This window comes from Schistocerca cancellata, chromosome 1 (genome assembly GCF_023864275.1).
Source record: "Schistocerca cancellata isolate TAMUIC-IGC-003103 chromosome 1, iqSchCanc2.1, whole genome shotgun sequence".
NCBI lineage: Eukaryota > Metazoa > Arthropoda > Insecta > Orthoptera > Acrididae > Schistocerca > Schistocerca cancellata.
This window is the reverse complement of record NC_064626.1, coordinates 865,146,207-865,165,925: the sequence shown is the minus strand read 5'-3', so window position 1 is coordinate 865,165,925 and position 19,719 is coordinate 865,146,207. Positions and strand designations below refer to the sequence as shown.

The following is a 19,719-nucleotide window of genomic DNA, read 5'->3' as shown; positions in this document are numbered from 1 at the left end:
ATGAGGCTGAGAGTGGAACAATTGCAAGGAATTTAAGAATTTTCTGCTGACTTGGTACTGCGGAAGAATACCAGCTGGGCAACTTGTGGCAGAATAAAAGGCATGGTATTCCTCTTTCCAGGGCTCAATTAAAGGCAGTCTAAGCCTACCAGAAGTTAGGGTTGAATTGTTTAAGCCCCTCAGTTCCACACTACATTTTAACAAACTAATAATCTACTGCCCTACAGCCATGCGACCAGCGCAAGTTATAAAGATAAGTTATTTTAGATTACAACATCATTTAGTTTAGTACTGATTACTTGGTAAATAGGTGTATTAGTGTGCTTTTTAAGCATACCATGAAATATTTCATTTCGCTTTATGTAATATAGCATAGAACATGAAAAGATCATCCTCTTGCATAAAATATTCCGGAAGTAAAATAGTCCCCCATTCGGATCTCCCAGCAGGGACTACTCAAGAGGACATCGTTATCAGGAGAAAGAAAACTGGCATTCTACAGATCGGAGCGTGGAATGTCAGATCCCTTAATCGGGCAGATAGGTTAGAAAATTTAAAAAGGGAAATGGATAGGTTAAAGTTAGATATAGTGGGAATTAGTGAAGTTCGGTGGCAGGAGGAACAAGACTTTTGGTCAGGCGAATACAGGGTTATAAATACAAAATCAAATACGGGTAATGCAGAAGTAGGTTTAATAATGAATAAAAAAAATAGAAGTGCAGGTAAGCTACTACAAACAGCATAGCGAACGCATTATTGTGACCAAGATAGACACGAAGCCCACACCTACTACAGTAGTACAAGTTTATATGCCAACTAGCTCTGCAGATGACGAAGAAATTGAAGAAATGTATGATCAAATAAAAGAAATTATTCAGATAGTGAAGGGAGACGAAAATTTAATAGTCATGGGTGGCTGGAATTCAGTAGTAGGAAAAGGGAGAGAAGGAAACGTAGTAGGTGAATATCGATTGGGGGTTAGAATTGAAAGAGGAAGCCACCTGATAGAATTTTGCACAGAGCACAACTTAATCATAGCTAACACTTGGTTCAAGAATCATAAAAGAAGGTTGTATACATGGAAAAAGCCTGGAGATACTGACAGGTTTCAGATAGATTATATAATGGTAAGACAGATATTTAGGAACCAGGTTTTAAATTGTAAGACATTTCCAGGGGCAGATGTGGACTCTGACCACAATCTATTGGTTATGACCTGTAGATTAAAACTGAAGAAACTGCAAAAAGGTAGGAATTTAAGGAGACGGGACCTGGATACACTGAAAGAACCAGAGGTTGTACAGAGTTTCAGGGAGAGCATAAGGGAACATTTGACAGGAATGGGGGAAAGAAATACAGTAGAAGAAGAATGGGTGGCTCTCAGGAGTGAAGTAGTGAAGGCAGCAGAGGATCAAGTAGGTAAAAAGACGAGGGCTGGTAGAAATCCTTGGGTAACAGAAGAAATATTGAATTTGATTGATGAAAGGAGAAAATATAAAAATGCAGTAAATGAAGCAGGCAAAAAGGAATACAAACATCTCAAAAATGAGATCAACAGGAAGTGCAAAATGGCTAAGCAGGGATGGCTAGAGGACAAATGTAAGGATGTAGAGGCTTATCTCACTCGGGGTAAGATAAATACTGCCTACAGGAAAATTAAAGAGATCTTTGGAGAAAAGAGAACCACTGGTATGAATATCAAGAGCTCAGATAGGAACCCAGTTAGCAAAGAAGAGAACGCAGAAAGGTGGAAGGAAGCAAAACGAGGGTAATGGAATGTAGTCGAATTAAGTTGGGTGATGCTGAGGGAATTAGATTAGGAAATGAGACACTTAAAGTAGTAAAGGAGTTTTGCTATTTGGGGAGCAAAATAGCTGATGATGGTCGAAGTAGAGAGGATATAAAATGTAGACTGGCAATGGCAAGGAAAGCGTTAATGAAGAAGAGAAATTTGTTAACATCGAGTATAGATTTAAGTGTCAGGAAGTCGTTTCTGAAAGTATTTGTATGGAGTGTAGCCATGTATGGAAGTGAAACATGGACAATAAATAGTTTGGACAAGAAGAGAATAGAAGCTTTTGAAATGTGGTGCTACAGAAGAATGCTGAAAATTAGATGGGTAGATCACACAACTAATGGGGAGGTATTGAATAGGATTGGGGAGAAGAGAAGTTTGTGGCACAACTTGACTAGAAGAAGGGATCATTTGGTAGGACATGTTCTGAGGCATCAAGGGATCACCAATTTAGTACTGGAGGGCAGCGTGGAGGGTAAAAATTGTAGAGAGAGACCAAGAGATGAATACGCCAAGCAGATTCAGAAGGATGTAGGTTGCAGTAGGTACTGGTAGATGAAAAAGCTTGCACAGGATAGAGTAGCATGGAGAGCTGCATCAAACCAGTCTCAGGGCTGAAGACCACAACAACAACAACAACAACGTTTATCATGAGTGAAAAGTGCTTGACTTGCCACAGAATTGTTAGGTCAGAGCTTTGGTGTGATGGGTGCTGTAGATTTTCCATGTGGGTGGCTGTAGTGGCGTGGGAGTAGCAGAAGTAAATGAGACTCATCAGTGGTTTTGTAGGATATGTAGTAGAGATAGGAAGATATTAGAACACGAGGGGAAAACTACCGCCCTTCAGGCTGAGTTAGACAACGCCAGGGGAGATCTTGAGAGGTTAAGGAGGGAGAAGGGTAAAGAGAGGTGGGAAGTGGCAACAGGCAACAGGAGGAACAGGCCTAGAACTCTGTCTGACAGCTTCGTGGTGAATGTGGAAAATAGATTTGACCTGTTGTTTCACTTAGAAGCTGGTGACCCTAAAGCAGTTGCAGGTGTTGACAGGGCACAACAAACTTTCAGCAGAAAATTGAAAAATAAGAATGCAGGGAAATCAGGAAAGAGATAGAAAGTGTTGTTGTTAGGTAGTTCCCAAGCAAGATGCATTGGCCAACTTTTGCAGGATGAACTAGGATCAGAATACCAGGTCACCAATTTTTTTTAAACCCAGTGCTGGTCTGGAGCAGGTGACAGAGGATTTAGGATCAATTTGCAAAGATTTCACTAAGAAAGACACTGTGGTTATAGTGTGTGGGCAGATAATAGTATTGACAGAGATCCTGGGTACAATATAGAGTTTGACCTGGCAAAGATTGCATCAGCATCGAAGCATGCTAGTGTTGAGTTTGTATCTGTTCTTGGGCGCCATGAGTGACCTCATTTGAACTCTTCTATCAGGAGAGTTAATTTGGAGTTGGAACGGCTGCTTATGTCGGGTGCAAGATCACACATTGGTGTGGTTCCTGTTGATTCTCTCAATAGGTGGGATTATACTTGGCATGGCCTTCACCTCAACAGGAAAGGGAAGGGTAAACTGGCTGGGGAAATAGCAGGAAAGTTAAATGGGGGAGGCACTGTCATGAGCGATAAAATACCAGTGATTGTAGGGTTCAGACAAAACACTTATTTCAGGTTGGGGAGGACAGAAAGAAACCAAGTTTTAAGAGAGGTTAGGATTGGGATAAACCTCCAGTTTGAGGGGGGGGAATCTAGCTTATTACGTCAGCATAACCAGCTGTTGGTCAAGAATTTTCAACAAGCTGCAGAAATTTTAACTCAATTTTAACTCTGCCAATGTGAAATGTCAGCTGTCTTTATTGCATCAAAATATTCAAGGTCTGAGAAATAAAATTAATGAACTAATTATCTGCATAGATGAATTAGAGACCTCAAACCCAGCTGACATAATCTGCCTCTCTGAACATCATGTGACCACTGGTACAGAACTTTTAAATGTTACAAGATTTAGGTTAGCATCTCACTTTTGTAGATCATAAATGGAGAAAGGAGGAGTTGCCACATACATCAGGAACTGTCATAAATTTAAGAACATAGACATTCATAAATTTTGCTTAGAACAGCATATGGAAGCATGTGTGACAGCAGAATTTCACAAAAAATCCTTCATAATATTAACTATATATCGAGCACCTGCAGGTAACTTTAATCCATTCATAAACCACCTTGAAACTGTACTGGCCCATTTAACAACCAAAAACAAAGAAATAGTGGTTAGTGGTGACTTCAATGTAGATTTCCTTAAAGACTCTCCCAATAAGAACTTATCTGAGTTAGTAACACTATCATTCAACCTAATTCCCACTGTAAAGTTCCCCACTACGGTAGCCAATTGCTCACAAACAGCCATTGATAATATTTTTATATAAAAGTCCAAAGAACAAAATTATATTACAAAACAAATAGTCCATGGCCTCTCAGACCATGACATGCAGTTCCTTCTGTTAAATGTTAATACTGAACAGGATATAAAATCTCTTAAATCTGAACTAAAGAGGGTAATCAATAAGCCAAAAATTGATTATTTTAGGACGCTCCTCGGAGACATTCACTGGACTGATGTTTACAGTGCTCATGGCATGACGGAAAAATATAAAACTTTTGCTAATAAAGTGCTTACCTTATTTGAACACTGTTGGCAGCACTAGCGCAGATCACACACGCTTGAATATTAAGCTCGTGAGGATAGGTAATTAATTCTACCATAACTGTCAATGAAGTTAATATTACACCAAAACGAATTTAATTAGATTCTGTTTTATCTATTGAAGGATTTTTATTTATTAAAAAACATAACCTAAGGGCTGGTTTAAATTTAAGACATTTATTTAAGTATTAAGGTTATTTTCATTATACATACATTTAGTAGTGCCATATCTAATCGGGGAATTAAAGGTTTTAAGTTCCTTCTTTTATTTCCTTTCAAAACACTTGAAGTACGTATCGTGCATACACTATCTTAGGCCTAATTTTTTGGGTATAAAAGTTTTGATTTTTAATGTTAGTTTAGCTGCAGTACATTACAATATGTATAATAGTATACACATATTACTGTTCCACATAACTTAAGTGACTCTTGTGATCTGTAGTTAATAGAACATTACTGTTATTGCCTAGATAAATTTTTTAATAATACTGTAAACAACATGAGCGAGAAGCATAACTCAGTACCATATGGGACTGGAGGAACTGAATTACATTCTCTGCCAGGGTTTCAATTATCTCTCATCATGCCCTGAAATGAGAAATGTCCTGCCCACTATCCTTCCCACCCCTCCTACAGTGGAATTCCACCGTCCACCGAACCTACACAATATACTTGTCCATCCTTCCACAACCCCTGCTCCCAATCCTTTGCCTCATGGTTCATACCCCTGTAATAGACCTAGATGCAAGACCTGTCCCATACATCCTCCTACCACTAACTACTCCAGTTCGGTCAGTAATATCACCTATCCCATCAAAGGCAAGGCTAACTGTGAAACCAGTCATGTGATTTGCAAGCTAAGCTGCAACCACTGTGCTGCATTTTATGTAGGTACAACAACCAACAAGCTGGCTGTCCGCATGAATGGCCACCGACAAACTGTGGCCAAAAAACAAGTGGCCCACACTGTTGCTGAACACGTTGCCAAACATGATACCCCATCTCAATGACTGCTTCACAGCCTGTGCCATATGGATCCCTCCCACCAACACCAGCTTTCTGAATTGTGCAGGTGGGAACTTTCCATGCAATACATCCTACGTTCCCGTAACCCTCCTGGTCTCAACCTTCATTAGTCACTGTCCTCACCCATCCAGCCCCCTCCTTGTTCCCATTCCTGCACTACACAGTTGTCATTTCACTGCCACACCCAGTCTTCTAATGTCTTTTTATTTCTCTCCTTTCCACTACTGATCCCACCCCTCACTCTCCACTATCTCTCCTGCCCTTGCAGCACTTCACTGTATGCCACCCCCACCATACTATCCCTCCTCCTCCCTGCCCCAGCCTCCTCCTTACCCCCACCCAGTCGCCACTACCATCATGCACTGGTGCTGCTGCTCACAGTGTGGTTTCAGTTGTCTGAGACTGCAGACATGTGTGCAAGTTGCATTTGTGTGTGTGTGTGTGTGTGTGTGTGTGTGTGTGTGTATTGCTGACAAAGGCCTTAATGGCTGAAAGCTAGAATTAGTTGAATCTTTTTGTTGTGCCTATCGCGGCTCACCATCTCCGCTATATGGTGAGTGAGAAGTGTTTGACCTGCCATAGGGAAGTCAGTTCTGGGGTTCTGTGCAGCAGCAGTTGTGGCAGATGGTTACATTGAGGTGAATGTAATGGCATGGGAATTGGAGAAGTAAATGGGTCTCTTCCATGGTATTGCAGATTATGTTCAAGGGACAGGAAAATAACGGAACAGGAAGGGAAGATTAGAGCCCTTCAGGCTGAACTGGATATTGCTAGGGAGGAACTGATGAGGTTAAGGGGGGAGGAGGGTGAAGACAGGTGAGAAGTGGTAGCCAGGAACAGGGTACACAGAAAGAGAACAGTATCTCACAGTTTCATCATTGGCACAAACAACATATTTGCCTTGCTACCTCAGTCAACTAAGGAAGAAGCTGAAGTAGATGTAAGTGTAGTCATCACTCAACAGACTTTCACCAGGAAACCAACAGTTGCACAAAAAAGTAGAAAGTAGGAGGAAAGTTCTGTTGTTAGGTAGTAGTCATGGAACAGGTATGGGCCAGATCTTGAAGGAAAAATTAGAGGTGACAGGTACCAGGTCACAAGTATTTTCAAGCCCAATGCACATCTTAGCCAAGTGATAGAGGATGTAGAATCCTTGTGTAAGAGTTTTACAAAGCAGGAGCGTGTTGTGGTAGTGGGTGGAGTGGGCAACAGTATTGATAGGGATCAGGGCTACAATATTGAGTGTGGTCTGGTAAAGATAGCATCAGCAATGAACCATACAAATGTTGGCTTGGTTCCTGCTTTCATGTGGTATGATCGGGCCGAATTGAACAGCTTTGTCAGGAGGGTCAATATGGAGCTAGATCAGCTGTTTCGGGTGGCTACTCTGTCAGGTGTAGGTTTGGTTCCAGTTGATGGTGTTGGTAGATGGGACTTTGCGCGACACGCCCTGCATCTCAACAGGAAAGGGAAGCATAAACTGGCTGAAATGATAGCAAAATCTTTAACGTGGGCACTGAAACTCATGGGAGTACTTTTTTAGGCTAAGACCAGTGTCCAATCATCCTACACTGATTGAAATTGGGCTTAATAAGAAGTTTAGGCAGACAGGTACTAGAGATGTGAAAATATCACAAGATTCTCATAACAGTACAGTGAAAAATAACGTTAGTATGTCACAAGATGCATATAAAAGCACAGTGAAAAATAATGTTAATATACTGCATCAGAATACCAGGGGATTAAAAAATGAAGTAGATGAGCTTCTTGTTTGTTTAGAAAATTTAGAAACTGAGGATGGAATAGATGTACTATGCCTGTCTCAACATCATATAGTCACAGGTATGAAAATGATAAATGTAGGTGGATATAAGCTTTCAGCACATGTAAGCAGAGGCACTACGCAGAGAGGAGTTGCCATACATGTTAAAATGTCACAGAGTGAAAAATTTGGAAACTAAATTTTTTTGCATAGAGCAACATATAGAAGCATGTGCATGTGAGGCTTAAACTAAATAATGGCACTTTTATAATTGTAGCCATGGATAGATCCCCATTGGGAAATTTTCAATTATTTTTGAAAATCTTGGATTCTTTTTTGTGCTATTTGTCAGACAGAAGAAAGCAAATTATTGTTTGTGGGGATTTCAAAGTAGATTTTCTGAAAGAGTCCGATAGAATGCTTTACTTTGAAGTATTACTTTGTTCTTTCAACCTGGCATCAGTTATTAATTTTCCCACACGGGTGGTACAGGAAAGCAGCACACTGATAGATAATGTTTTCATAGACCAAGATAAATTTAATCAAATAAAAACTTTTCCTGTTAAGAATGGTGCGTCTGATCATGATGCACAGCTAGTTACAGTATATGATAAAGCTCAATACAGTAATGGAAAACAGTCCTCCAACATAGTGCGTTCAATTAACAATTTAACAATTCAAAATTTTAGGGATAGCTTGAAACAGACTGGGATGAGGTGTACAGGGAACATGATGCTAATTTAAAATTTAACCTATTTCATGATACATTTGCGAGTATATTTGAAAACAGTTTCCCTTCGAAAACAGTGAAATATAATTGTTAGAAACCATGTAAAAAGCCATGGCTTACTAAAGGGATAAAAATATCCTGTGATCAGAAAAGGGAAATGTATCTTATAGTTAGGAGGAATAATGATCCAGAAGCAGTGAAACACTATAAAAACTACTGCACTGTATTAAGAAAAGTTATTAAAAAGTCCAGTAGTAAGTGCATTATGTCTGAGATTAGTACATCTTATAGTAAAATTAAAATAATTTGGAATATTGTTAAAAGGGAAATAGGGCAACCGAGAGCACAGGAAGACTGTATTTCTATAAAACACAATGAAAAGTTTGTTAACAAGAAGTCAGAAGTAGAAAACATTTTAATAATCATTTTTTAAGTGTTGAGGAGAAAATAAAACCCAGCTATTCATTGGAAAATGCACGGCATTATATGGAAGAGGCAGTACCTATGCAATTTGATAAAATTGAAATTCAACCCGCCTCTCCTACTAAAATTGGGAAAGTAATAAAATCACTCAAAAGTAACAGCTCATATGGAATTGATGGCATTTCCAACAGAGTACTAAATGCTTGTTCCCAACAAATAAGTAGGATTCTCAGCCACGTATGTAGTAGCTCACTGAAACAGAGCATTTTTCCAGATAGACTGAAATATGCTATTGATAAACCATTGCATGAAAAAGGGGATTGATCTGACGCTACCAACTACCGCCCAAACTCACATCTGACTGCTTTATCCAAAATTCTTGAAAAAGTAATGTATCCGAGAGTAGCATCACATATTTTTAAAAATGAAGTACTAACAAAATGTCAATTTGGTTTCCAGAAAGGCTTTTCAACAGGAAATGCTATATATGCTTTCACTGATCAAATATTAAATGTACTGAATAACCAAACTTCACCCATTGGGATATTTTGTGATCTCTCAAAGGCTTTTAATTGTGTGAATTATGAAATTCTTCTAGATAATCTTAAGTAATGTGATATGAATGTGACAGTGCACAAATGGTTTAATTCATACTTAACTGGAAGAATGCAGAAGATTAAAATTAACAGTACAGATAGTCTGCAAAAACCAGCAGAGTCCTCTAACTGGGGAGGTATCAACAATGGTGTCTCACAGGGTTCAGTCTTGGGTCCCTTATTGTTCGTAATATATATTAACGACTTGCCACTCTATGTTCATGAAGATACAAAGCTAGTTCTGTTTGCTGATGATACAAGTATAGTAATCACACTCAAAAAGCTAGAATCAGCTGAGGAAATTGCAAATAATGTCTTTCAGAAAATTATTAAGTGGTTCTCTGTAAATGGATTCTCACCAAATTTTGAGAAAACACAGTTTATACAATTCTGTACAGTAAATGGCATAACACCATTGATAAATACAGACTATGAACAGAACTCTGTTGCTAACGAAGAATATTCAAAATTTCTGGGTGTGAGGAATTGAATTGGAAGAAACACATCGATGATCTGCTGAAATGGTTAGGTTCAGCTATTTATGCTATTAGGGTTATTGCATATTTTGGTGATAAACATATCAGTAAATTAGCCTACTATGCCTATTTTCATTCACTGCTTTTGAATGGCATATATTTTGGGGCAATTCGACATTAAGAGAGAAAGTATTCACTGCACAAAAGCGTGTAATCAGAATAACAGCTGGAGCCCACCCAAGATTACCTTGCAAACATTTATTTAAGGAACTCTAGATATTCACAGTACCTCCGCAATACATATATTCACATATGAAATTTGTCATTAATAACCCATCACAGTTCAAAGATAACAGCAAAGTGCATAGCTATAACACTACAAGAAAGGATGATATTCACTATTCTGGATTAAATCTCACTTTGGCACAGAAAGGGGTGAATTATGTTTCCACAAAAATCTTTGGTCATTTTCCAAATAGTATTAAAAGTCTGACAGAGAGCCAACCAACATTTAAAAGCAAATTTCTGAATGACAACTCCTACTCAATAGATGACTTCTTAGATATGAAGTAGTAACATAAAAAAAAATTATTTTGTGTAAAGAAACTTATGTTAAACTGATATGTTACATATCATTATGAAATGTCGTATTCATGAACTATGGAACAAGGATTAATGTATGTACATTTTCCCCCAAAACTAACCAAGGTTAGAGCAAAGTCTACAAAGAAGCCATGGATTACTCAAGGAGCAGAGGTATCTTGTAAAACAAAAAGAACAATGTCAATCCGAAACAGTGCTGATGTTGATACTATAGCACATTACAATAAATACTGCAAAATATAAAGCAAATATATTACAAGGAAAAGATAGACATATCAGATAACAAAATAAAGACAATATGGGATATAGTGAAGGAGGAGACCGATAGAACCAGACATGAAGAGGGGCCCAATAGCATTAAGAGTAAATGATACATAGGTGACAGATGTGTATAGTGTTGCAGAACTTTTTAACACACGTTTTATAACTGTTACTGAAAAGATGCGGTTGTCAGGTTCTGTAGATGCTGCCATGGGATACCTCAGACCAGACATTTCAAGTAACTTCCATAATATGAATTTGACCCTCACTACCCCAGCAGAAGTGATGTCCATCGTAAAATCTTTAAAATCAAAAACATCTTGTGGGTATGATGAAATATCAAGAAAGTTAATTAAAGAATGTTAGTCTTGAGTTAAGTAATCTATTAAGCGATCTGTCTAACCAGTCATTTATCAGTGGAATTTTTCTTGAATGGCTGAAATATGCTGAAGTCAAGTCACTGTTTAAGAGGGGAGATAAAGAAATAGCATCAAATTTCCGTCCAATTTCACCTTTGCCAGCATTTTCAAAATGTTAGAAAACATAATGTAGAATCGGCTTTATAACCATCTTATCACAAATAACAAACTGTCAAATTCGCAGTTCAGATTTCTAAAGGGTTCTGGATACTGAGAAGGCTGACTACATTTACAGTGAAAATGTACTAATTCATTAGACAAAAAATTGCAGGCAACTGGTATATTTCATGACCTATCAAAGGCATTTGACTGTGTAAATCACAACTTCCTTTTAAGCAAATTAGAATATTATGGTGTAACAGGAAATGCTGCAAAATGGTTCAAATCTTATACCTCTGGCAGGAAACAAAGGGTGTTATTAGGAAAGGGGCATGTATTAAGCTATCAGGCATCATCCACCTGGGAACTAATTACATGTGGGTTCCACAAAGTTCCATCTTAGGGCCCTTACTTTTTCTTGTGTATATCAATGACCTTTCATAAGTAACACTACCAGATGCTAAATTTGTTTTGTTTGCCGATGATACAAACATTTCAAGTAATAGCAAATCAAGTGTAGTCTTAGAAAGATCGGCTAATAAAATACTTGTGGAGATTAATCACTAGTTCATAGCCAATTCGTTGTCACTAAACTTTGAAAAAACACACAACATGCAGTTCAGAACTTGTAAGGGGTGTTCGAAGAGTATATGCCTAACATATGATGAAAAGCAGATAGAAGAAATGGACAGCGTCAAATTCTTGGGATTACAGGTTACAGCTTGATAATAAATTCAACTGGGAGGAGCACACCACAAAACTGTTGATGCATCTAAACAAATATCTATTTGCAATGCAAATTCTGTCAGACAAAGGGGATATAAAAATGAAAAAGCTGACATACTATGCTTACTTTCACTCCGTAATGTCATATAGGATTTTTTGAGGGTAATTCATCCAGCCAAGCTAAAGTTTTCTGGGCACAAAAACACGCAATAAGAGTTATAAGTGGTGTGAACTGAAGAACATCCTGCAGAGACCTGTTGAGGGAACTAGGGATACTAACTACTGCTTCCCAATATATTTATTCCTTAATGAAATTTGTCCTTAAAAATATACCACTTTTTCAAACCAACAGCTCAGTTCATGGAATCAGTACTAGAAATAAGAATAATCTTCACAAGGATTTAAAGTCATTTACTCTTGTACAAAAATGTGTGCATTATTCAGGAACATGCATTTTCAATAACTTGCCAGCAACCATAAAAAGCTTAACGACCAGAGAAATTCAGTTTAAGAGAAGCCTAAAGGATTTATTGGTGGCCAACTTCTTCTACTCCAAATAAGTATTGTAGTAGTTCTATTATATGTTTATTACTTTATAAATAAATAAAAACATGTTTTTTAAATTTTAAATTCAGTGCATTAATGCAATCTTAGTAAATGAGTGTTGTAAAATGATCCTTTCATATAGAAAAATAAAAAGAGGGACGATCATTCCACTTGGGAACTGTGGATGGTTATTTGTTTTAGTTGTAAATATTTGTCAGGTATTATTGTCTTTCTGACATGTTCTACATCCTGGAGGACCTCCTCACTACCTATCAATTGGAATGAAAGTAAATCTAATCTAATCTAAATGGACTGCCCAGTAAAACAGTTTAAAAGAACCAATGACATAATCTCAATGAATTTCATGTAAAAAAGCAGTACCCTGACAACATAATGTTTCAGATTTATAAATATGTCTTGCATATATCTTCCAAAGTCATATTCCGTGTGATGTAAGCTGTGGTGCATTATTCGTACAACAGCATATATTTTGACAGGAGTTTTCTATTAAGTTATTGTATAATACACTTCCTGGTAAATAAATTTCAACAAAAACAGTAGAAACAAATTTAAAGAAAGAAAATGCAACCTTGAAGAGGCTCAAATGTGTCCATGAAGTCATCCAGATTTGGCTGAAGCTGCACCAAGCTCGGCTGAATGAAGTCTGCAAGACCAGCTCCACGTGCTGTAAGACGCATGCACACACATTAACATACAGTAATCCACAGCATGTTAAGTCGTTAATTGAGTGGTTTATTAAACACGGTATCTGAACAGCACTTTATGAAAGAAAAATAATTCTTTAGTAAAAGTTTCTTCATGGAAAAATACAACACTAAGGTAACTTATTCACATTCATCATCCATCATCTATCTTTTGATCATTGTCTTACATTTCTACGTTCCTAATCTTCTTCTAGAAAATAAATATAAATCAATAGATAATCTTACAAATACTTAAATAATATGCATAGCATTATCAACTAATGAAATGTTTAAATTCACAATTTCCTATGCCTTTGTTGATACTTAAGCTCTCTAGAGAGTGTGAATTGATGCAATAGACCCACCTCACACATTAAAATGACTCACATTACACACTGAAACTTAGAGGCACACCAGGATCAAACTTAAATCTTTCATCATAAAATATGTGAGTTCCAGTTAGAAACAGTCAAAGTCTACCCATCGCCTGGGGTGTGAACACTAGCGTGGCACCTCCAGCTGATACTGAAGGTGGACTAACTAGTTAATGCAGCATTGGTATTAAAATTTTTATTAAGATATTAATTTTTTTCTATGACTTACACAAAAGCACATTTTGCAGAATCTTCATTTAATCACACATACAATACCAAAGAATATGGTCACCGCATTTTAAAAATAACACATCTACTTTTGAGCTTTGGTATTCGCAAAATCCTTGACAATATCACTTACTGAAATTCAGCTTAATGCTTTAAACTTTTTTAAAATAACAGAATCACATGGCAAATTTTAGGTAACAACAAAGGAAACAATAGCTATGTATGATATCTATATAGACTTGATTGAAAAAACTGAGTTTAATACACGGAAATTTTAACTGTGCAGATGGTATCAACAAATTTAAAAATCAAAATATCCTGGATATAATGAAAGTTATGTTACACTCTGGTCTCATGCAGTTTAAAGTAAAATCTTTTCATAAGTAAATCTATGATATGATACATACCAATTTCACGTTGGTCTGGAAAGGCATATGGCTGATTTGCAGAAATGGTGGTGAACAATGTATCACTCATAAATTCCATATAGTCTTCATCCACCATCATGGAGCCCACAGAATGCATACTGTCATTGCTGTGTGGCTGCCAATCAAAGATATCTGCCTCTGACAACTACAAAATGAGAAAAAATTAAGGCTTTCTTCTTTCTTTTCCAACAGTGAGAAAAAATCAGTATTGTGTAAATTTTATAGAACAATTTCCATCTGCAATAAACAAAATATACTTATGATTCAACAAACGTTTGACATCATGCAGCATTTTAAAATAAATTCCTGAATGATTATGCTCCCCTTCTCTAATGAAAGCTAATGTGATGAATAGGTAGATGTAGGAAACTGAAAGTGAATATATGGAGGTTGTGACACACACACACACACACACACACACACACACACACACACACACACACACACCGCCTCAACCTCATGTTGTCCATGATACTTTAGCAGATGTTTGTAAAATTTTAAAAATTTGGTTACCACTACCTTCAACACTTTTACTTCGATAATGTAGGAAAAAGACAGATTGCTACTTACTGTGAAGTTGCAGACAAGCACAATTACAAGACACATACAGCTTTAGGCCACAGCCTTCATCAGTAAAAAGACACACACACACACACACACACACACACACACACACACACACACATACACAAGCAAGCACACCTCATGCATGTATGAGTGCCAACTCCAGCATCCGTGTGTGTGTGTGTGTGTGTGTGTGTGTGTGTGTGTGTGTTTTACTGAGAAAGGCTGTCGCCAAAAACTATATGTGAGTGTGTCTTCAACTGTGCCTGTCTGCGACTTGACATGCCTTCTTTTAGCAATCTGTCTTTTCCTACATTGTTGATATTCCAACCTGGAGTTTCCATTGTCAGACTTGTACCTCATAAATTTATAAGAATAAAGGATTTATCAAAACAAATTTAATCCCACTCATTCAAACCCAGAGCAAATTAATTGAGAGATTAAATATTAATTGAGAGATTAAATATTTATAAGTTCAATTACATTATACTATACAAAGTAAACTTCCACTAACCACCTCATTGTTTCCATCTTTCGATGACCAGCCAGCCAACCGGTTTCTGTAGAACATCCTCCATTTCTTGTACTCTGCTGTTACAGCTGCAAGTTTACGCTTCCAATATTTCCCCTCCAAAACCACTGCCTTAAAAAAAATCAGTATATTTTCACTGTGAGATTATGTAACTGGTTCAATAATGTTAGTTAATGTACTGCAAAGCAGAAACATTTGAATGTGATCTTAGTATGACAGATACATGGAAGTACAGTTAATGAAAATATGCTACATTGTTTTCTATACCAATATTTTATATCAAAATGTTGGACTGAGACGTTTCAAATAACTTATTGTATGAGAAAGTGAAGAGAACGTAATATGTTTGTATGGACTGGGAAAAAAGAGCAGTTTGTTGGGGCAAAGTATTTCAACCTCTGATGTTCATAATTTTAATATGCACTCGACTGAAATTCAGCAGTTTTGTGTGCGGTAGAATTTGTAGCAACGTATGAATGAAATCAAACTAAAGATATTAATTACAATCATAGTATGGACACTAATCAGGCAATCATACGAGAAACTGAAAAGAAGGCAAGACAAACAATTAATGTCATTATGAAAAGAACTCACCGTATAGAGGAGATGCTGTCGCAGATAGACACAACGAAAAGACTGTAAAACATGTAAGCCTTTGGCCAAAAAGTACTTTATTGGAAGTAGACAACACACACAATCACTCATGCAAATGTAACTCACACACATATGACCACAATTTCTCGCTGTCGATGCCAGACTGCAGTCTATGTTGCCCAATTCCAATGAAAGCCTTTTTTGTGCAAGGTTTACTTATTTGACAGTCTTTTTGTTGTGCCTATCTGCAACTCAGCATCTCCGATATATGGCGAGTACTAGCATTTCCTTTTCATAATATTGCATTATTGTATCCTGGATTTTCCATTGTTTAAACAATTAATATCAGTTACATTCTAACAGTTACATTACGTATTTTGTCCTGACTTGTGATACAACATTGTACATACTAACACTGCCAAGTATTTCAATGCATTTTATTAACAAACAAAATTAAAACAGATCAGTTTTCATTGCCCAAGTTCTACAAAGACCATTTTAAAAGTTAAAAATCTTACAGTCAACACATAGGAAACATGAAAGACACAGGAAGAGGAAGAGAAACGTTAACAAACTGACGTAAATTTATTTCACAACATATTACAGAATTCACTATCTTTTTCTAACAAACATTTTAATGAGCATGTGAACGAAAACTTGATTTTATTGTAAATTTCCTCTCTTTTTAGCTGCAAAAGATGACTTTGCTATGAATTGGGAGGGCAGCCTTTAAGCACAGCCGAGTGAGAATTAAGGAAATGAATGAAGGCAGGTTCTAGTGTCCGATTCAGACATTGATTCATACCATGCAGTTGTTAGCACTCACATGGTAACAATCTTGGTGGATTGCTTGCATTCTAGTCAATGTAACAGCAGCTGCTTTCCTGTTGACTCAGTGCCTTATGAAAGACACAAAGTATGGCAGACACTGAATGACCACACTCACATGAGGTCTCTGGTGACATGATCAGCATCCAAACTGGTTGTGTTAATACTAGTTCTGAGCTGAGTGCCAGGTATGTGTACCATTGGAAGGTTTGTTAGTGCCCCTACTGGCACATTCAAGGCGCAAGACATGGATGCTTTAGTCCAGGTAAAAGAAAACTGGGAATAGCAGACAGAGGAAACTCAGGCTTCACTGTAAGGTGCACACCCAACTATTTCTGTGTTTGTTTCTTGCTAACATTAGTTTGCCTACGGAGTATTTACGTGTACCTTGATAATACAATTACCTGGAGTAAAATTTATTTTGGGATAATAAACAGAAAGCCTTTAGGCTCCAAAGACATGTTGGAAGAGGAATTAACTGTAAGTGATCATAGGCACATATCATGCAGATTAAAAAGACGTACAAATTTTGAAAAAAATGGACTCATCAGGCAGGAAATCAGAAACATAATTTTAAGAACTTATTTAAGAATCCAGAAGTATATCACATTAAATTACATGACTAGTTCAGTATTTCAGAAGATAAAATTTCCAATGGAACAAGGCAGCAAAAAAATTGAAGACAAGAGCTTCAAACACACAATATCAGAATTATGACAAAATGTGCAGTAATAAATAAGACTTTTTTGAAATGTCTTCCAAAGCATTTTAGAATACAGAACAAAAATTCTGTAAGATTCACTATGAAAACCCATAAGAGTACAGGGGGGGGGGGGGGGGGGGGGGGGGAGGGGGGGATGTATGACATCCTGCACGTAATGGCAAATGACATAAATGAATGCATGCGAAGGGTGGAAAAAAGGTCAGCAGAAGTGGTGAAAGATGCAGGCAATGTAATGTAAATGGAACTTGCAACAGTGTTTACAGACTTTTTACAGAGGAACGCAATTTCTTAAAACTGGAACAATGAAGTAATTATCCCACTTCACAAGAATGGCAGAAGACTACAGACATATTAGCCTTGTATCTGTAATGTGATGGATATCCACTGAAATTATCTCCAACTGCACAGATATAATGTTACATTTTAATCAAGTGGAAGCACAAGGCTGTCTTAGAAGTGGATATAGCTCAATGGTCCACTTGTTGTTGTGAAAGAAATTACAGACCACAGTAATGAGAACAAATTACTTCATAACTTGGTATTCGCCGATTTTAAGAAATTTTTGAACTCATTTTCAATAAAATCAGTATTAATAATCCTTAAGAAGCAAGACATTAATTAAACCAAAGTAGTATACTGAAGAATGTTACAGCTTCCATTAGACTTTGTCAAAATAGTGCAGATTTCATAATCGGGGTCAGAAATGGGGATGCCCTAGCAGAAAGTAATTTTAAAATGATGCCAAAAAGCACTTGACAAAAGGTTAGGTATGGACAAAGTAATATTGCAAAATTTAATTAAATAAAGGAAGGAGAAAAATACATGCACCAACTGACATTTAAAGGCATTCAAACCAAACTGATGTTAAAGCACACAAGGTATCCAGAATAATACCATTTTGATATGTAAAATGTCACTATTTATGTAAAATTATTAGGTTTTACACCACTTTTGAACCTATGTTAAAACTAAACACAACACCAAAAAAACACAAGCACATCTTCTGCACACACAGCAAACTGCGCCACAAAACAACAGAGAACAAGAATGGTATACAGCCGCTGAGATGAGGTGGGCAGATGTTTGGCTTCACTAAGAATCTCCTCAAGTGACAGCTGCCAGACTCCAGTCAACGTTGCTTGATGCAGATCTGACACTGGGTCCAGTACACTGACGGTTACAGTAATTTACAGTGTTTTTCAATTAGAAAATGGATACCAAAAGCAAAACCGCAAAGGGACAGACATAAACCAACTAAAAATTTAAGATATTTACAAGCCATGTGTTCAAAAATGCACTGTGAGCAACAGCATTCCCTTTAGTAATATTAGGTACTGGAATCAACAAAAAGATTGCTCACACACCAAAATTATGTGATATGCACAAATCACAACTCATTAAACATGGCACATTACACTGCACTCATATCAGCACTGTGTGTCATTATACTTCTTCCTGCCTCATACTTGTGTAGTGTCAATATAGTGTGATTTATTCTGACTTAATGTCTCCTTTTGTAACATAATTCCACAGATGATCCATGAATTATGTCTACAATACAGTGCAGAAATGAAGGTGCCTTTTCTTCAAGTAATTATACTCCCAGGAGTCGAGGAAATGTTCTGAAACACCTTTAGTTCACCAGATTTGCAGCTCAGTCAATACACATTTGTGCACTCAAAGACAAAATAAGGTGTATGGTGAGGTTGTCAGTTATCAGCACACCATATGAACAGGAAATCCAATCAACTAGTATATGCTGTGCACTCTTCTCAAAATTGTGTGTACTGTCTTCCAGCAAGCCTATGTTCACAAAATGAAAATCTGTAAGCATGTAACAATCATTTGCAATGAAAGAGGCATCATGGGACCATAGATAAACAGCCATAGATATATCAGATTGTATTTATTACTGTATTAGACTACAGCACAAAGCTGACTGACTGGAGGGCACTAATACAAAAATCAGTGTTTGCAGGGATACTATGATGAGACTGCGTCATATGACTAAATGGGAAATTTGCAGTAATCTGCAACAGGAAGAGAAATCAGTGTAATGAGCAAAGAGACAGTTGGCTGATAATTACTTCACATATAATCAAAATATAACTTCCGCTATCAACCAGTTTGTAGATAACTGATGGAAGAGGAATTGAAAAACTTAGGTACAGTCTATTGGAAAAAAAAGAAAGCGAGTAACTAACATCCCATAAAGGCAGGGTCATTAAACACAGAACACAAACCAAGGTTGTAGATGGTTAGGGTAAGGAAGTCAGTCATGGGAATTTCAAAGGAGCTATCCGTGCATTTGCTTTAATAGGCTTGGAGAAACTATGGAAATTCTAAAACTGGATGGCCATGTGAGGAATTAAATCCTTCTTCAGTGCTGTAACTACTGCACCACATCACTGGGTTTTGACTGTTAAGTGGAACATGTACTAGAGTGCTATGAGAGTTGGTTATGGGATCATGTTTTGACATCAGCGTGCTTTGTAAGTCTGACTGCTCTGTTAGTTCATTATTCTCATCCTCTACCAGCCTTTGGCCCATGACTCCACCCCCATATGCATATGT

General features: G+C 37.2%; 1 protein-coding gene across 1 annotated transcript in view; it reads right to left on the bottom strand.

The window, feature by feature from the left end:
* Window positions 1-19,719, bottom strand: part of LOC126189517 (MLX-interacting protein) — a 401,730-nt gene that overhangs the window by 166,899 nt on the left and 215,112 nt on the right. Inside the window, exons 4-6 of the mRNA XM_049930949.1 lie at window positions 14,982-15,110; window positions 13,883-14,048; window positions 12,759-12,854 (exon numbers count right to left, since the gene is read on the bottom strand). Of these exons, the coding sequence (XP_049786906.1) occupies window positions 12,759-12,854; window positions 13,883-14,048; window positions 14,982-15,110 (391 nt within the window). The remainder of the gene's footprint in view (window positions 1-12,758; window positions 12,855-13,882; window positions 14,049-14,981; window positions 15,111-19,719) is intronic.